This window comes from Ursus maritimus, unplaced genomic scaffold (genome assembly GCF_017311325.1).
Source record: "Ursus maritimus isolate PB19 unplaced genomic scaffold, ASM1731132v1 scaffold_6, whole genome shotgun sequence".
NCBI classification, from domain to species: Eukaryota; Metazoa; Chordata; class Mammalia; order Carnivora; family Ursidae; genus Ursus; species Ursus maritimus.
Genome location: NW_024426774.1, coordinates 51,978,706 through 51,995,616, shown reverse-complemented (window position 1 = coordinate 51,995,616; position 16,911 = coordinate 51,978,706). Strand labels below are relative to the sequence as shown.

General features: G+C 39.8%; 1 protein-coding gene across 1 annotated transcript in view; it reads left to right on the top strand.

The window, feature by feature from the left end:
- APLF (aprataxin and PNKP like factor) overlaps positions 1–16,911 on the top strand; it is an 81,332-nt gene that overhangs the window by 36,985 nt on the left and 27,436 nt on the right. The window contains exons 6-8 of the mRNA XM_008699945.2: positions 502–686; positions 14,334–14,689; positions 15,360–15,485. Coding sequence (XP_008698167.2) covers positions 502–686; positions 14,334–14,689; positions 15,360–15,485 — 667 coding nt within the window. The remainder of the gene's footprint in view (positions 1–501; positions 687–14,333; positions 14,690–15,359; positions 15,486–16,911) is intronic.

The window sequence follows — 16,911 nt, the reverse complement described above, 5'->3', positions numbered from 1 at the left end:
ATTAAGTTGCATTCCTCACTGTGGATGTTAGGGGCTCAATAATTGTATGTCAAATTCATTGGATGCTATATGTTAAATTCCTGTTAGAGAAATTGAGTGCTAAAATAAAAAATATATATTTAACACATATCAAGTACTCCGCTATATACTTTATATATTGCACCTTGTTTACTCCTAGTAACCCTATGAGTTATTACTATAATTCCCTTCTTTGGGATGATGAAACCAGAGTTCAGAGAGGCAAGGTGAAGCAGTTCAAGGATGGCACCTGTTCATATTAGCATCTTGGCCTGGCTCTCTCCAGGGCTGGAGCTCCTGGCCAAAGTGCTGCTTAATACTATTTTGAGATTTGCAAATAAGTGTTTTCAAGTTGGCATTAATCTAAATGGAACTTTACTTTTAATTGCCCTTTTATCCTTTTTCTTCTTTCTTTCTTTTAATGGATTATTGACATTTGATACAGGAGATAATTTTTTTCTTCTTTTTCATTGTGTGTTGAAGATAATAATATAATCCAGGGAAGTGGAAAAGACGGAATCTGCAAAGATGAAACTCAAGTAAACATAACACAGCAAGGAAGAAAGCGATTAATTTCATCAGGAAGTTCAGAAAGTACATCAGCAGAACAAGACACAGGGAAAAAGTGCAAAAATGCTGATCAGGAAGAGTCTATCATTTCATCCAAGGTGATTTTTAAAAAGAATTTATTATTTGGGGGTGCCACGCTGGCTCAGTTGGTAGAGTGTGTTTCTTGATCTGGGGGTTGTGGGTTTAAGCCCCACATTGGATGTAGAAATTACTTAAAAATAAAATCTTAAAAAAAAATACTATTTGATCATTTGTTTTCTTCATCAAGTATTCTAGATAAGAATTAATTATATGTTGTATACAGCAAGGAAAAACCAAAAGTTCTTTATTACTGAGCTTATGAAGATAAAAACTAGCTCAGATTTTTTTGGCTTACTAAAATTAATATGGTACTTGCTTTGTAGAAAACAAATCTATTTAATTTAGAAGTTTTCAGACTGGAAAAAAAGTGGAGACCACTTGACTGTTTGTAATTGGTTCCTCCATTCTGAAAACCTGGTTTCTTTTATGTTATCAGTCATTCTCAAGACTACATGTAACCACCTTTTTCTTGGTACCTGTGAAGAACAACTGATAAGCTAGTTCTTACTAGCCTGTTGCAGGATTACTTCTGGGCTAATTTACAGCATTTGGAAAACTTCTCTTTCCTCTTTCAGTTTTTGCTAACTCACTAGAATGGTTTGGCTGACTTAAGCATTCTTTAACACTGGGTACTTAATGAAAATAGGGCCTATTATTGGATGCCTTTAAAAAAAGAGAATTAGAGAGAAAGAGAGCAAATGAGTGAGCAAGCCCAGGGCAGAAAGGTCAAGTATTTTTCCTCTTCAGAGAGGGGTGGCTTTAGGTAATAGTTTTCATGATCATTACAGACCTATGGCTAAGCTCCATGGGTCTTCATCTTTTTAGTGTCAGTTGGGAGCCAAAGGAGTTGGATTGGTTTTAGAATAGTGTACACTGGGATGCTTGAAATGCTGTCAGCTCTTCCGGAGCGTTGGGCCTTTTAGTACTCACTTTGCTCCTGCCTCCTCTCCCATTAGAAAAGATCTAGCTTCTCGCTGGCTCCTTTCTTCTAGGTGGGGAAGTGGGGTTTGATTCCTATAGGGTCAACTCCTTTGCTTACTTATGGAGTCAGGTATAATAAATGAAAACAAAACATTTTCTGACTCACATGTATTGACCATAAAAAGTTACTGAGATAAAAGTTGTTTAACTTTGAGCCCTAATATGCTCTATTCTCTATGACTTAATATGACTGATTTTTTCTTTTTTTCAAAAAAGAAGTTTTTTGTTTTTGTTTTGTTTTGTTTTGTTTTCAGAAGAAATCTGTAGTATACATATTTTGCTATGTTTATCCGAACCCATTACCCAAGTTTGGCAATGACAAGTAAAACTTAAGAAACACTTTTCTTAATTGATAGATTGCAGAGAGGAGCAGTAAATAGACTCAAGATATTGGAGATATTTGTGAGATTTTGATGACACACAGATTAGACTGCCTACAATTTTGTGACTCTACTAATGTCTGGTCATGAAGATAATTGCTCTGAAATTGTCCATAATATTTCTCATTAATTCTCTTACATCTTTCTGCAGCTCCTTATGGGTTATGTAATTGTCCAGTTTGGGAGTGAACATGAGGGTGCTTGAATCTACTAACTTTAAAGAAATAATCTACATAATTTACATAATCTAATTAGGTCTCTGTTATAAATGACAGAAGGAAGCCTAACTGAAACAACTTAAGCAAATAGTGTTATAAAGCGTATTAACTGTTGCTGGGAAGCCAGCTACCCTAACATTTGGTAACTTAACAATGTTTTATTCTTACAATGCTATGGGTTGGCTGGGCTCAGTTGGCCATTTCTTTTGTGACACCTTTTTGGTGTTGAGCTGTGCTGCATTCAATTGGGAACTCAGCAGAGGCTGGAGCATCCGAAATGGCTTCACTCGCACGAATAGTGTCTCCACAAGGGTTGATCGAATGGCTGGTGGCTGGCTGGGCCTCCCTTTCTCCACGTAACCAGTAAATTGTCTAGGCTGAACATCTTCACCTGACAGCTAGATTCCAGTGGTGTCAAAGTAGAAGCAACTATTCTCTTAAGGCCTAGGATTGGAACTGGTACAGTGTTATTTCTGCTGCATTCTTTTGGCCAGAGCAAGTTACCAGGCCAGTCTAGACTCAAGGGGAGGGGATAGGAACTCCACTGCTTGATGGCAGGAGTAATTTGTGTAAAAAGGGATGGGAGGAATTGTTGGCAGTCATCTCTGATGACTATCACACCAAGATAGAGGAATAATTCAATGTCCAGAATGGAAAGGAAAACAACAGAAACTATAGATCATAAAGACCAGCTGGGACAAGGAACTTAATCAAAATCATGTTGGTCTGTGGTTTTTCCATTTTCGGCTCTCAAATCATCCTTCACTGCTGATGGCGGGCTTGCTTCACATGATGTACAGCATGGTTACTGGTAGCTCAAGGCTCATGTCATCTCGTTTTTCAACTTAAGAGGAAAAATTAGAGTTTCTCTGTGGTTGCTTCTATGGTAAGTTCTAAGGACTTGGATCATGAAATCTCCACTTAGACCATTCATAGTGCTCAGAGAGATGAAGTAGTATCATTACCCCTTTCTGGGTCATGTATACACCCATTTATTAGACAGATGGAGGAAAGGGGGTCTAGAAAGAAAGAAATAGTAGGTATTGTAGTATTTTTTGGGCAGGGGGATACTATAGTTAGATCTGGATAAATTCAGAGAAGGCAGAAACTGGTAGTTTTTAAGTTGGTCGAGATCAACCTAACAAATGAGGTTTGGAATGGTTGGGAACACTTGGGATATACCACGAGGTGAAAGAGCAGATGTAAGGAAGAAGGGACTTCCAGAATTTCATGCATCTAGAGGGGGTTCTCTTGTTTTGACTTGGCCTCTATTGAGCAATCAGGTGTCAAGGTGATCAGTTAGGACAGAGCCAAATTGAAAGTAACTCAAGCTTTTCTTCACTTAGTGCTACAGTACAAGCAAAAGGGGAAATGACTTGTTGGCTCCCCAGTGTTCCATTTTGTCCCATGGAACAGCACTTGGCAAGAGTCAGCAGCACAGGTGTGGAGAATCCTCTAACTGCTGAGGAGCCCTGGACCAAAGGCTTTTGCTTCTTTCTAGACAAGGATGAGGAGAAGAGGAAGAGCTAGGAGTGAAAAGATACTGAGTCAAAGTACAGAAAAGTGCCTCAGCCAAAGCCCCCTGTAGGGAGATCTAGTGAAGATCCCTGGGAAGGGCCTAAGCCAGTTGCGCCCCCCTCCTCCATACCTACCAGAGAGGCCTCTGGATGGAGGCACCTGGGCTAGGAATGCACCATAAGCATGGCTGGTCCAGTGAAGCTTGAGTCCTTGATTGCAACTCCCTCTAGATAACTGTAACACACTGGCTGTGGACCATGTCTGATGTGGGGAGGGCAGCTTCCCCTGTGAGGCCTGCCAGCCAAAGTGTTTGTGATTGTCTAAGCTTGGGCCTGAAGGATCATATATAGGATTTTGGCCTAGAGCCAGACTCCTCAGGCTGTACCTTGCTGTGCTGACTACTGTTCCACATAAGTTCCAGACCAACCAAGAGGCCTGAGTGTCCTCCAGCCAGCTGCTGTCTGTTCCTTTTAATCTGAGTTAGAGTCCCTACCTTGAAATCCCATCTGCTTTTCTGTTTGTTTGGGTTTTTTTTGACTGTATAGCATTTTATTTTATTTGTTTTCCTTTTTTAAAATTTAAATTCAATTAACAGACAGTGTATTATTAGTTTCAGAGGTAGAGTTCAGTGATTCATCAGTCTTATATAATACCCAGTGCTCATTACACCATGTGCCCTCCTTAATGTCCATCACCCAGCTACCCCAACCCCCCTCCCCTCCAGCAACCCTTAGTTTGTTTCCTGTGATTAGGAGTCTCTTGGGGTACCTGGGTGGCTCAGTCAGTTAAGCATCTGCCTTCAGCTCAGGTCATGATCTCAGGGTCCTGGGATCGAGCCCCACATTGGTCTCCCTGCTCAGCGGGGAGTCTGCTTCTGCCTCTCGTTCTCCCTCTATGCTCTCTCTCTTTAAAATCTTAAAAGAAAAAAGAGTTTCTTATGGTTTGTCTCCCTCTCTGATTTCATCTTGTTTTGTTTTTCCCTCCCTTCTCCAATGATCCCCTGTTTTGTTTCTTAAATTCCACATATTAGTGAGATCATATGATAATTGTCTTTCTCTGATTGACTTATTTCGCTTAGCATAATACCCTCTAGTTCCATCCACGATGTTGGAAATGGCAAGATGTCTTTTTTTTTGATGGCTGAGTAGTATTCCACTATGTATATATAACACAATTCTTTATCCATTCATCTGTTGATGGACATCTGGGCTCTTTCCATAGTTTGGCTATTGTGGACATTGCTGCTATAAACATTGGGGTGCAAGTGCCCCTTTGGATCACTACATTTGTATCTTTGGGGTAAATACCTATTAGTTTAATTGCTAGGTCATAGGGCAGTTCTATTTTTAACTTTTTGAGGAACCGCCATACTATTTTCCAGAGTGGGTGCACCAGCTTGCATTCCCACCAACAGTGTAGGAGGGTTCTCCTTTCTCAGCATCCTTGCCAGCATCTGTTGTTTCCTAACTTGTTAATTTTAGTCATTCTGACCCGTGTGAGGTGGTATCTCCTTGTGGTTTTGATTTGTATTTCCCTGATCCCTAGTGATGTCGAGCATTTTTTCATGTTTATTGGCCATTTGTATGTCTTCTTTGGAGAAATGTCTGTTCGTGTCTTCTGCCCATTTCTTGATGGGATTATTTGTTCTTTGGGTATTGAGTTTGATAAGTTCTTTATAGATTTTAGATACTAGCCCTTTATCTGATAAGACATTTGCAAATATCTTCTCCCATTTTGTTGGTTGTCTTTGGTTTTGTCTTTTGGTTTTGTCTTTTGCTGTGCAAAAGCTTTTTATCTTGATGAAGTCCCAATAGTTCATTTTTGCCTTTGTTTCCCTTGCCTTTGGAGACGTGTCTAGCAAGAAGTTGCTGTGGGCAAGGTCACAGAGGTTATTGCCTGTGTTCTCCTTTAGGATTTTGTTGGATTCGTGTCTTACATTTAGGTCTTTCATCCATTTTGAGTATTTTTGTGTATGATGTAAGGAAATGGTCTAGTTTCCTTCTTCTACTTGTGGCTGTCCCATTTTCCCAACACCATTTGTTGAAGAGACTTTTTTCCATTGGATATTCTTTCCTGCTTTGTTAAAGATTAGTTGACCATAGAGTTGAGGGACCATTTCTGGATTCTCTATTATGTTCCATTGATCTATGTGTCTGTTTTTGTGCCAGTACTGTACTATCTTCATGATTACAGCTTTGTAATAGATCTTAAAGTCCAGAATTATGATGCCGCCAGCTTTGGTTTTCTTTTTCCACATTCCTTTGGCTATTCAGAGTCTTTTCTGGTTCCGTACAAATTTTAGGATTATTTATTCCAGCTCTGTGAAAAAAGTTGATGGTATTTTGATGGGGATTGCATTGAATGTATACATTACTCTACGAATCATAGACATTTTAACAATATTTGTCCTTCCAATCCATGAGCATGGAATGTTTGTCCAATTATTTGTGTCTTCCTCAATTTCTTTCATGAGTGTTCTATAGTTTTCTGAGTATAGATCTTTTGCCTCTTCCTAGATATCTTATAGTTTTTGGTGCAATTATAAATTGGGTTGACTCCTTAATTTCTCTTTCTTCTGTCTCATTGTTAGTGTATAGAAATGCAACTGATTTCTGTGCATTGATTTTATATCCTGCCACTTTGGTGAATTCCTTTACGAGTTCTTTCAATTTGGGGGTGGATCCTTTTGGGTTTTCCACATAGAGTATCACATCATTGGTGAGGAGTGAGAGTTTGATTCTTTGCCAATTAGGATGCCTTTTATTTCTTTTGTTGTCTGATTGCTGAGGCTAGGACTTCTGGTACTGTATTGAACAACAGTGGTAATAGTGGACATCCCTGTCGTGTTCCTGACCTTAGGGGAAAAGCTCTCAGTTTTTCCCCATTGAGAATGATATTCACTGTGGGTTTTTCATATATGGCTTTTATGATATTGAGGTATGTTCCCTCTATCCCTACACTGTGAAATGTTTTAATCAAGAAAGGACGTTGTACTTTGCTAAATGCATTTTCTGCATCTATTGAGAGGATCATATGGTTCTTGTCCTTTCATTTATTAATGTAGTGTGTCACATTGATTGATTTGTGGATGTTGAACCACCCTTGCAGCCCAGGAAGAAATCCCACTTGGTCGTGGTGAATAATCCTTTTAATGTACTGTTGGATCCTATTGGCTAGTATCTTGGTGAGAATTTTTGCATCCATGTTCATCAGGGATATTGGTCTGTAATTCTCCTTTTTGGAGGGGTCTTTATCTGGTTTGGGGATCAAGGTGAGCTGAGAGCCCACTCCTGGGCTCACTCTTTGCAGCTGGCTTCCCCGCTCTGATGCCTGGGGACTCTGCCACACGCAGGCACCCCCATTCTTTCTGTGACCCTGGGGATCCTGAGACCACACTGTCCCCGCTAGGATTCTGTCCCATTTCATCACCTGAACGCCTTTCTGGCAGGGATGCCCCTCATAGGAGCAGACTTCTGAAAGTTCCAATTTTGCACTCCGCTGCTATGTCACTTTCTGGTAGCCAGCTTACGGAAACTCCCTCCCCTTGCTGTTTATCTTCCCATATATCACCTCAGATTCACTTCTCCGTACCTTCTACCTTGCAGAAAGTGATCACTTTTCTATTTGTAGAGTTGCGGCAATTCTTTTCTTAGATCACTGGTTGACTTCACAGGTGTTCAGAATGATTTGATAGCTATCTAGCTGAATTCCTGGGACCAGACAAAACTAAGGTCTCCTACTCCTCTGCCATCTTGGAAAATTAATCTTGCTTTTCTGTTTTGATAGGCTTGACTAGACATTGTAGAAGGTGGCCCATTAAGCTAACAATTTATAATAATGTAATCTTATCTCCATTTCCACCCCCCTGTATTTGTCTGACCCAAATCTAAATTTAATAAATAAAGTCTTTGGGTATTTATATTAATATGCCCTTACTTGAGCCTTGGGACTGATTGTAGTAGGTGATATGGCAGGTGGAATGATCTTGACCTCTAGTTCTATCTACAGGGGTCATGAGTCCCTAAGTCACAGTGGGAGTCTTAGCTAGTTAACCCTGAGCTGCCCAGAAGTCCATTCAGGTGGTAAGATATTAAAGAGATGCAAAGAGGAGAAAAATACCCAATTTAGAGTATCCTGAAGATGAAGGCTATTCTGCCTTATCAGGGTGCTATAGTGATTTATTTGGTAAAACCAATAATTTGGCAAGTGTTTATCTCAGGCAGTAGAAATCTAAACCACTGATTGTAGAGTGTTCTGTACCCTATTGGTTGTTTGGACGTACCATTTTTTTCTTCCCAACTGAAAGACTGCAAACAGGGCTATTCCGAAAGATTTTTTTTTTTTTTAAGTCATCCAGAATATCAAAAGGCCTAGGTGTTCAATAAAGTTTTTAAGGCATTACCAAAAAGGTGGTTTATTCCTGAAGGCTGGTTGGGGGTGGGGTGATGTTTTAAAGAGTATCTTCATCGTCTTGAGCACACTAGATACCTTGGCTTGGCTAGTGTATGTTACATTATTGTTTGGTGGAAGGTGTATATTTGAGGAGTGGGGAAGGATGCTTGTTTAATCTCTTCGAAGGAGATTTTTGTGTTAGATGTTGGAAGATGGCTGGCATGCTAGCAAATGGGGTTAGTGAGGAGGAGAACTGTCAGTGAGCAGCACCGTGTGAGCAGAGGCATAGAGGCGGGAAAATGTGTGTGGCCCATGGATGTACGTCGGCACTGGAGTGTTGTTTAGGGGCTCCTGGGTGGCTCAGTAGGTTAAGCATCCGACTCTTGATTTCAGCTCAGGTCATGATCTCAAGGTTGTGGGATCAAGCCCAGTGTAGGGCTTTGGCTGGGCATGAAACCTGCTGAGGATTCTCTCTCTCCCCCTCCCTTTTCTCTCCCTCCCCCAACTCCCATGCACACACACACACACACACACTCTTTCTCAAGAAAAAAAAATCAGGGCTAAGGAGAGAGTTCTCTTAGATCTGTGTTATTTGGAAGCAAACTTGCCAACAGTGCATTTAGAGTATAGGAGTATATGGAGGTGGAGGCTTTGGCAGCAGAAGCATACCAGTCTTGCTGCCTAAAGCTGTATGTATATATGCAGCTGTGCATAATGTCGACGTGAGTGCGCTTGGCTGTTCTCTGTATGACGTGCCTGCCATGAAGTCTTACTCGTATTTCTTCATGAAAATAGCAGGGAGATGAAGATATAACCCTGTTGCACAGCCATCTCTTAAGGCTGTGTCCCCCAGAGTCTAGCCAGTATTGGTTTCCTACATCAAAGAATCCTGCATCCTTTGCTTTTCTGATTGGCTATTTATTTATTTATTTAAATATTTTATTTATTTATTTGACAGAGAGAGAGACGGCAAGAGAGGGAACACAAGCAAGGGAGTGTGAGAGGGAGAAGCAGGTTTCCTGCTGAGCAGGGAGCCCAATGCGGGGCTCTCTCCCAGGATCCTGGGATCATGACCTGAGCCGAAGGCAGATGCTTAACGGCTGAGCCACCCAGGTGCCCCTGATTGGCTATTTACTACCATTTATGGCATGGCTGTCATCAGCCCCACAGAAACATCTTTTCATTCATTCATTTATTCAGCAAGCATTCATTAAACAAGTAGTAGTGATATAATGGCATTGATAATGCTATCAACTAAAACAACTTAAACACACACACACACACACACACGCACAACCATTTATTGAACTCTTATTATGGGCTAGACCCACAACTAAGATATACTTATTTAATTTTTAGAAAATTCTGGAAAGTTGATTGATAATATCCCCAGTTTACCGATCAAGAGACCTGAGACTCTGAGAGTTGGAGTCAACTTGTTCAAAGTCAAAAGTTAGGAAATAGCTGAACTAATATTCAAGATATGATTTTTTTTAAACTTCAAAGATCATTCTAATAATCATTACACACAAGTAGTCTTTCTGTTACATGCAAGGCAGTGTGTTAGAATCTGGGATAAAATGTGAATAAGAGCTGATTAGGAGCTCATAGTCCTGTGGGGAACATGATTCAAAACCATGAAATAGTGTTGAGACCACATTGATTTTTCTGGGGGTTTTGGGGGCTGCCTAAGCCAACTCCTAGGGATGGGATTCTCAAAGAACTGATCTGAACTGAATCTTAACAGAAGAGGAGTAGGCATGAACCAGGGGCAGAAGATGTAGAAGAAGGAATCCATCTAGGTAGATGGGCAGGAAGGACAGGAGCAGAGGAGGTTACAGACAGCATGCTGGGAGCTATTGTTCTTAGAATTCATGGTGTAAAGCCAGGCGAGGACGGAGCTGGCAGTGGAGACCAGTTCTAGAGGGAGGACTTTGAAAGGATTTTGGCCACAGAATTAATCCTGAAAGCTTTTTAGAGGAGAGATGGAAAGAGAACAAAATAAAAGACAGGGGAATGAGAGAGGAAATGACATCTCAGTCAAGAATTAAAGAGAATCTGGGGCGCCTGGGTGGCACAGCGGTTAAGCGTCTGTCTTCGGCTCAGGGCGTGATCCCAGCGTTACGGGATCGAGCCCCACATCAGGCTTCTCCACTATGAGCCTGCTTCTCTCTCTCCCACTCCCCCTGCTGTGTTCCCTCTCTCGGTGGCTGTCTCTATCTCTGTTAAATAAATAAATAAAATCTTAAAAAAAAAAAAGAATTAAAGAGAATCTGATCCAGGTTGGTGGCATTGAGGATGGCACAGAGGCATTAGGTCAGAGAGATATTTAAGAAACAAAACCGCAGAACTTGTGGCTTGGATCTGAGCAGAGTGAGGGAAACGAAGGAGTGAAAGATAGACTTCCAAGTTTCTGGCCAGAATGAATGGAGAAGTTATGTTGGCAGAAACTTTGGTACAGAATACAGGGGGATGATTTCAGTTTTCACATTTCGAGTTTGAGGTGCATAGGATATTAAGGAAGAAATGTCTATGTACGTTTGAAGGTCAAGAGTGAAGGTGGGGCTGGAGGTTGGGATTTTTTAATCGTTAGTATGTGGGTGCTAGTGAGACTAATGCAGAACTTTTAAGGCAACTTATTAGTACAAACATTCTTTCCAGGGGCAGCAAATTACTTCAGTGAACTTGTATTGGGCAGAAGTTCTGTAGCCTGTCCCTTGTGGTACATTAAAACTTCAGATGGCTCAAGGGCAAGGGAGGGCTTGCTGGGCAAGTTAAGAGACAATTTAATAATCTTAATAGTACATTCCAGCCATTGCCAAGCAGCAAGGTCACCTTCCACCAGCTACATGCTCCTTGATCCCTGAGGCCTCTAGCATATATTTTTATAGTATAGAGAACCCCGTTTCTCTATCATGAATCTTCAGCCTCCCACATTTCATTCTTCACCTTTTCATCTAGGTGGTGTGGGTGCTTATAAAATATGGACCTCTCTGCCTTTCTCCTGCTTCTTCCAAGTACAGAGAACCTTCCATCTTTTCTGTTCCCTCACTTGCCAGTTCAGTGACTTGCTCTGGCTCATGAGCTTTGTAATTGGCACAGGACAAATTTATGTCTCAGCAAACTTACAAATTACTGCATGTAATGGATTTTTGGGATCCTTTATAAATAATTGAAACCATGAATGTTAAATTCTTGAATGCCAAGGGTCTAGTGAGTATCAATATTTCATGAAGTTCCATAAAGGACATTATGAATTCCAGCTTTTGTGCCTCTTAAAATATATTTGAGAACACCTGATCCATAGTATTGATATCTGTGACTTTATCATTCCTTTCTCTTTTAGAATAAATAGTGTATTAAACATATTCTTTGTGAAGATTTTAAAAAACAGTAGAGGGAGTTGAAATAATGTTAAACATTTCTTATCTTTTATTTTCTTTGGTCTGTTTTCTATTTTTTTAAATGGTAAAAAAAAATGCATGCTGTTATCAAAAAATAGAATGTTAGAGCTGGTGGAGTATAAAGTGGAAACCTTGATTTGCCTTATCCTTCAATCCCATTGGCCTTACTAATATTTTCTTTGTACCCTTCTAAACCTTTTTATTTGAATTTATACAAGTAAACACACACATAGGTAGACAGGGATTTTTTTTAAAACTAAATAGAATCATAGTGTTTATATATATATATATATATATATATATATATATATATATATATATAATTCTTGTTTGATTAATAAAGTTCTTATATGTAGAGAGAGATCTATTCATTTTCAACCTTTGCATAGTGTTTCATGGTAAGAATGGATTCTAATTTATTTAACTGCTTCCCTAGTTGTGTCTCTTTTTTCCTTATAATAATTGATAGGATGTTGAGTGGGATTTTTTTTTTACCCTATTATCCCCAAACTGCTTGTGAGGCCCAAAGCTGGGGACAAAAGTACTAAGTATAAGTATCTCATGATTGAAATGAGCCCCCAGCTGTGAGAATCAAGCCTTTCCCTGTGAGGCTTATAGAAAGGTATGAGAAGGGTTCGCCATCCTACCCCCAGGCTTTATACAAAGAAACCTTAGAGGGCAGAAGATTTTAAGATTCGGGGGAGTGCTCTGTTTCTGGGGAGATGTTATGTTCTCTCTTTTTAAAACCAAGAGAGAGGCACTCTAAGACAATTCACTGTGGAGTTTAGAGATGCCAACAGGAACAAGAGACTGGCATTTTATTGGACATTTGCTTTGCCAGGGGATTGCTAACCTGCCCTGTTTCTACCTAAACAGGGAAAAAGAAAATTGGTGAGTTGACCCAATGAAGAACTGCCAAGAGGTGAGGTGGGTCAGGATTGCCCCATTCCCACCTCAGAGTTCCAGTCCCTGGCACGTGTCAGTTGGTCCTATGGTGGAGGGAGATGAGATTGGGGTGTAATTGAGCAGCTTGGGAGAAAAGAGTATGTGTTTTAGAGAGGTGTGGCATGAATATCACCAGCTGAGGGTTAGCTCCCAGAGGTAGCCAATTGTTTTTCCCATAGGTTGTTTATTACTGTACAAAAACAGAGTAAGAACTAGGTTCCTTTTGCAAGGTCTTTAGTCAGTTTGGATAGCCTTTTAAAGTTATATACTAGTTTCTTTAAAAAGAAAAGACTATCAGGTGTACCTGCTTAGCTCAATTGGTTAAGCATCTGCCTTCGGCTCAGGTCATGAGCTCAGGGTCCTGGAATTGAGCCCCACTTTGGGCTCCTTGCTCAGCAGGGAGTCTGCTTCTCCCTCTCCCTCTCCTTCTGCCCTTACCGCCCCCACCCCCGGCTCCTGCGCTCTCTCTGTCTCTCAAAGAAAGAAAGAAAGAGAAAAGACTATCAAAACATTTAAGTAATTAGTCCCAAAGAAGTCATGCTAATTACTATCTTCTCAGGAAATGTGAGCCATTGAATATTAAGTGGTATCAAAACCAGCTTTCCCCAGATGGCAGCCAGCATACATAAGTCCTTGGTTATAAATGGGTTTGAACCTTCATGTATACCTGTTATGTTGTCATCACATCCTAGTAGTGGTTACCAGGAGGACTGAGGTTTATCTGAGCTATGTTTCCATTCCACAGGAAGTTAAGTAATTAAGAAGTCATTTTTATTTTTTATTTTATTTTTATTTTTAAAGATTTTGTTTATTTGACAGAGAGAGACACCGTGAGAAAGGGAACACAAGCAGGGGGAGTGGGAGAGGGAGAAGCAGGCTCCCCGCTGAGCAAGGAGCCTGATGTGGGGCTCGATCCCAGGACCCTGGGATCATGATCTGAGCTGAAGGCAGACACTTAACGACTGAACCACCCAGGCGCCCAGAAATCATTTTTAATAGGATATGAATAGGCTTACTGTTTGTCCTGGTGGCAAGTACATATTAAAAAGATTCTGCAGTGCTAATGAGAATGTTTACTTGGCTCAAAACACCTTTTTGGTTAAACTGAAACTTTTATTCAGACCACTCCAAAGGAATCATATTTATTTCCTGAGTTTATCGTAACACAGCTTCATCCAAGTTTTTCTGTGTGAGGGAGGAGCAATTTTACCATTCAGCTAAAGAGAAAAAGTCATGATTATATTTAGAGGGTAGAAATAAAGTATTGCAGTAACAGAAATTATAAAGACAGTGCAAGTTAAGAGCATGACACTTATTGAATGGGAAGTTTAAAAGACTGGTAGTTTTTTGGGGGAAAGATTATATTCAAATGGAAGCGAAGTTGTATTCTCTTATGTTACATTTGTATTTTTCTGGTTCTTTTTCAGGGGATGTTTGATGTGATTGTAAAGGTTTGATACAGGTGTATATTTTCTTTTTTTTCTTCTTTTCTTTTTTAAAGATTTTCTTTTCTTAAAGTAATCTCTACACCCTGTGTGGGGCTAGAACTCACAGCCCCGAGATCAAGAGTCACATGCTGTTCTGACTGAGCCAGGAAGCTCCCCTGTATATTCCTTTTCTAATAACTATAGATTGTTTTAAATTTACCAAATTACACACATGGAAAATGGCATTTTTAATAACTTTAAAATGTGAATCTTAAAGTTTTAAAAATACATATATTGAATGAATCTTGCAGTTTCATGCCTTTTTGCTTAAGTTTACATATTTCTTTTAAAACATATTTCATTTATTTCTAATATCTTTTTTCTGATTTGTCTTTGTAGGCAGTGCCAAAGTCATGTTCTGCAATCACGTTAAGTAATGCAGAGGCGAATGATATGAAGGCTAGGACACAGAGAAGTGAAATCCCAATAGAGGAACTTGGTAAGGTTCCTGAACATAAAAGTATTGTGAAAGGAACACGAAGTAAAGAAAGTGAGGTGATGAGCTGTTCTGAGAGTCACTTGGGTGCCCAGGACAAGTCCTTCCGTGAGGACTCTCAAGGATCTCCTCCTGAGGCCAGCTCTGATCTCTCCAATTCTGAAACTTTGCATGCAAAGGCAACTGACTCAGTTGCACAAAGTTCTGAAGAAAACAAAATCAAGAGGACATCCTGCATGTATGGGGCAAACTGCTACAGGTAAAATGAAATTACAGGAATTCCGTTATTTCCATAGCAGATGGCTATGTAGTATATGTGTATTAAAAGCCTAGTAAAACACATTGGCCTAAAGGTTAGGAGCTTTATCATGTTTGTACTGGTTTACACTTTCTCAGTATTTAGTCCTGCAAATCTTGCTAGAGGCTTTCAAGATAAAGTGGGGGAATTAAATGTGTCATATGTAGACATGCTGATTAAGCAAGGACATGAACTAGGGGATCCAGACTTGAGAATTGAATCACCCAGACCTAAGTGTCTGCTTACTTAATGTCTTATTTAGATATTAGAAAGATATTAGAAAGATTAGAAAGATATTAGAAAGATAAATAGTTGTAGTATATAACTCTCAAGAGAATTGTAAGTTGTGTTTAAGGCATCTTACTATCCTTGTGCTTTTCCTTTATATTTTTCTAATTGTGCTTTTGAATCACCATGATGCTTCTGTTTTGCTACCATGAGAGTTCTGTACCAACCAGATGTCATGAGCTCTATTTTTAACAGTGTAGCACATTGGTTCAATTTTGGAATAATTAGATGTGGATTGCTTGGTTTCCTGCTATATCCTATTAATTATTTTTTGTAGTATATCTAGAACTCTAGTATACCCTATTAATTATTTTTTCTGACAGTATATTTGCCACCCTCATAGGAAGAATCCTGTTCATTTTCAACACTTCAGTCACCCTGGTGATAGCGATTATGGAGGTGTACAAGTCATGTGTCAGGATGAGGCTGATGACCGGCCTGAATGTCCCTATGGAGCATCTTGTTATAGGTATGTACCCCTGAAATGATAGCTTGTCCTCCTTTTCTCTTTAATCTCAGTTGTGTATTCAGAAGAAATTGCAGGCAACTTCTCACTTCAAGCCTTTTAGTCTTTATACTTCTATAGATAGTAGGTTTTCATTTTGTTAATAGGATTATAATGTTTCTTTTAGATAATTATAAATTGTTAAATTTATTAACCTTGTAAATGCCTGAAAGTATTCCTCATTTCTAACTTTCTAAAATGCAAATCAGATAACTGAAAAGCTGTTGATGCTACCCCATCGTACAATCTATCCAGACTCCTCAGCGTGACATAAATCAGTTCAGGATGTTATCTCTACTTTCCTCAAGTGCTACCACTCTGCCATTTTTGCCAACACATGAAACTTGATCCTAAAAGAAGAGCACCTTCTCTTTCCTTTCATAGCATCTTTTTCCTGTCTGTATCATGCATAGTAGAATTTGTCTTACGAGACTGGAATGCCATCTCCTCTAGACAGTAACTTACTGTCAAGAAACTTTCTTTTTTTTTTTTTTTTTTTTAAAGATTTTATTTATTTATTTGACAGAGATAGAGACAGCCAGCGAGAAAGGGAACACAAGCAGGGGGAGTGGGAGAGGAAGAAGCAGGCTCATAGCGGAAGAGCCTGATGTGGGGCTCGATCCCATAACGCCGGGATCACGCCCTGAGCCGAAGGCAGACGCTTAACCGCTGTGCCACCCAGGCGCCCCTGTCAAGAAAGTTTCTTGACAGCAAGGACTGTTTTATCCTTGTATTTGCAACTTTGTTTAATGAATGAATGAACTTGAAATAAATCAAACTACCAAGGAAAGAAGTGATTTCAATCTTAGAGAGCTTTAATTCCAGACAGCCATCTTTCTTAGATAAATTTGGAACAGTTTACTGAACCTACTGGTCTGTTTGAAGTTGTCACTATTTCTATGATTGTGGTTTTCAGTAAGAAGGCAGGATAATCATCTGACATTGGAAAGAAAAATCGAAAACCTTGTGCCTTATTATTTGAAAATTGCTATGTTTCATTCCAGGAGAACATCTTATAGACCTACACATATGCAGGTGACATATTCATGAAAAAGGAGCATTGCAGGCATTGATAAAAGTATAAATTTTTAAAATTAATTTTATTGAGGTAAGGATATCTATCTGGAGAAGGAAAATTGGAACCCTATTTCACACCATAGTCAAAAACTGGATTCCAGATGGATCATAGAACTAAATGTGAAAGGAAAAAAAAATAAAGCTTTAAAGATCTGTATAAGAACATTATTTCATGGGGCGCCTGGGTGGCTCAGTCGTTAAGCGTCTGCCTTCAGCTCAGGGCGTGGTCCCAGCGTTCTGGGATAGAGCCCCATATCAGGCTCCTCCGCTGGGAGCCTGCTTCTTCCTCTCCCACTCCCCCTGCTTGTGTTCC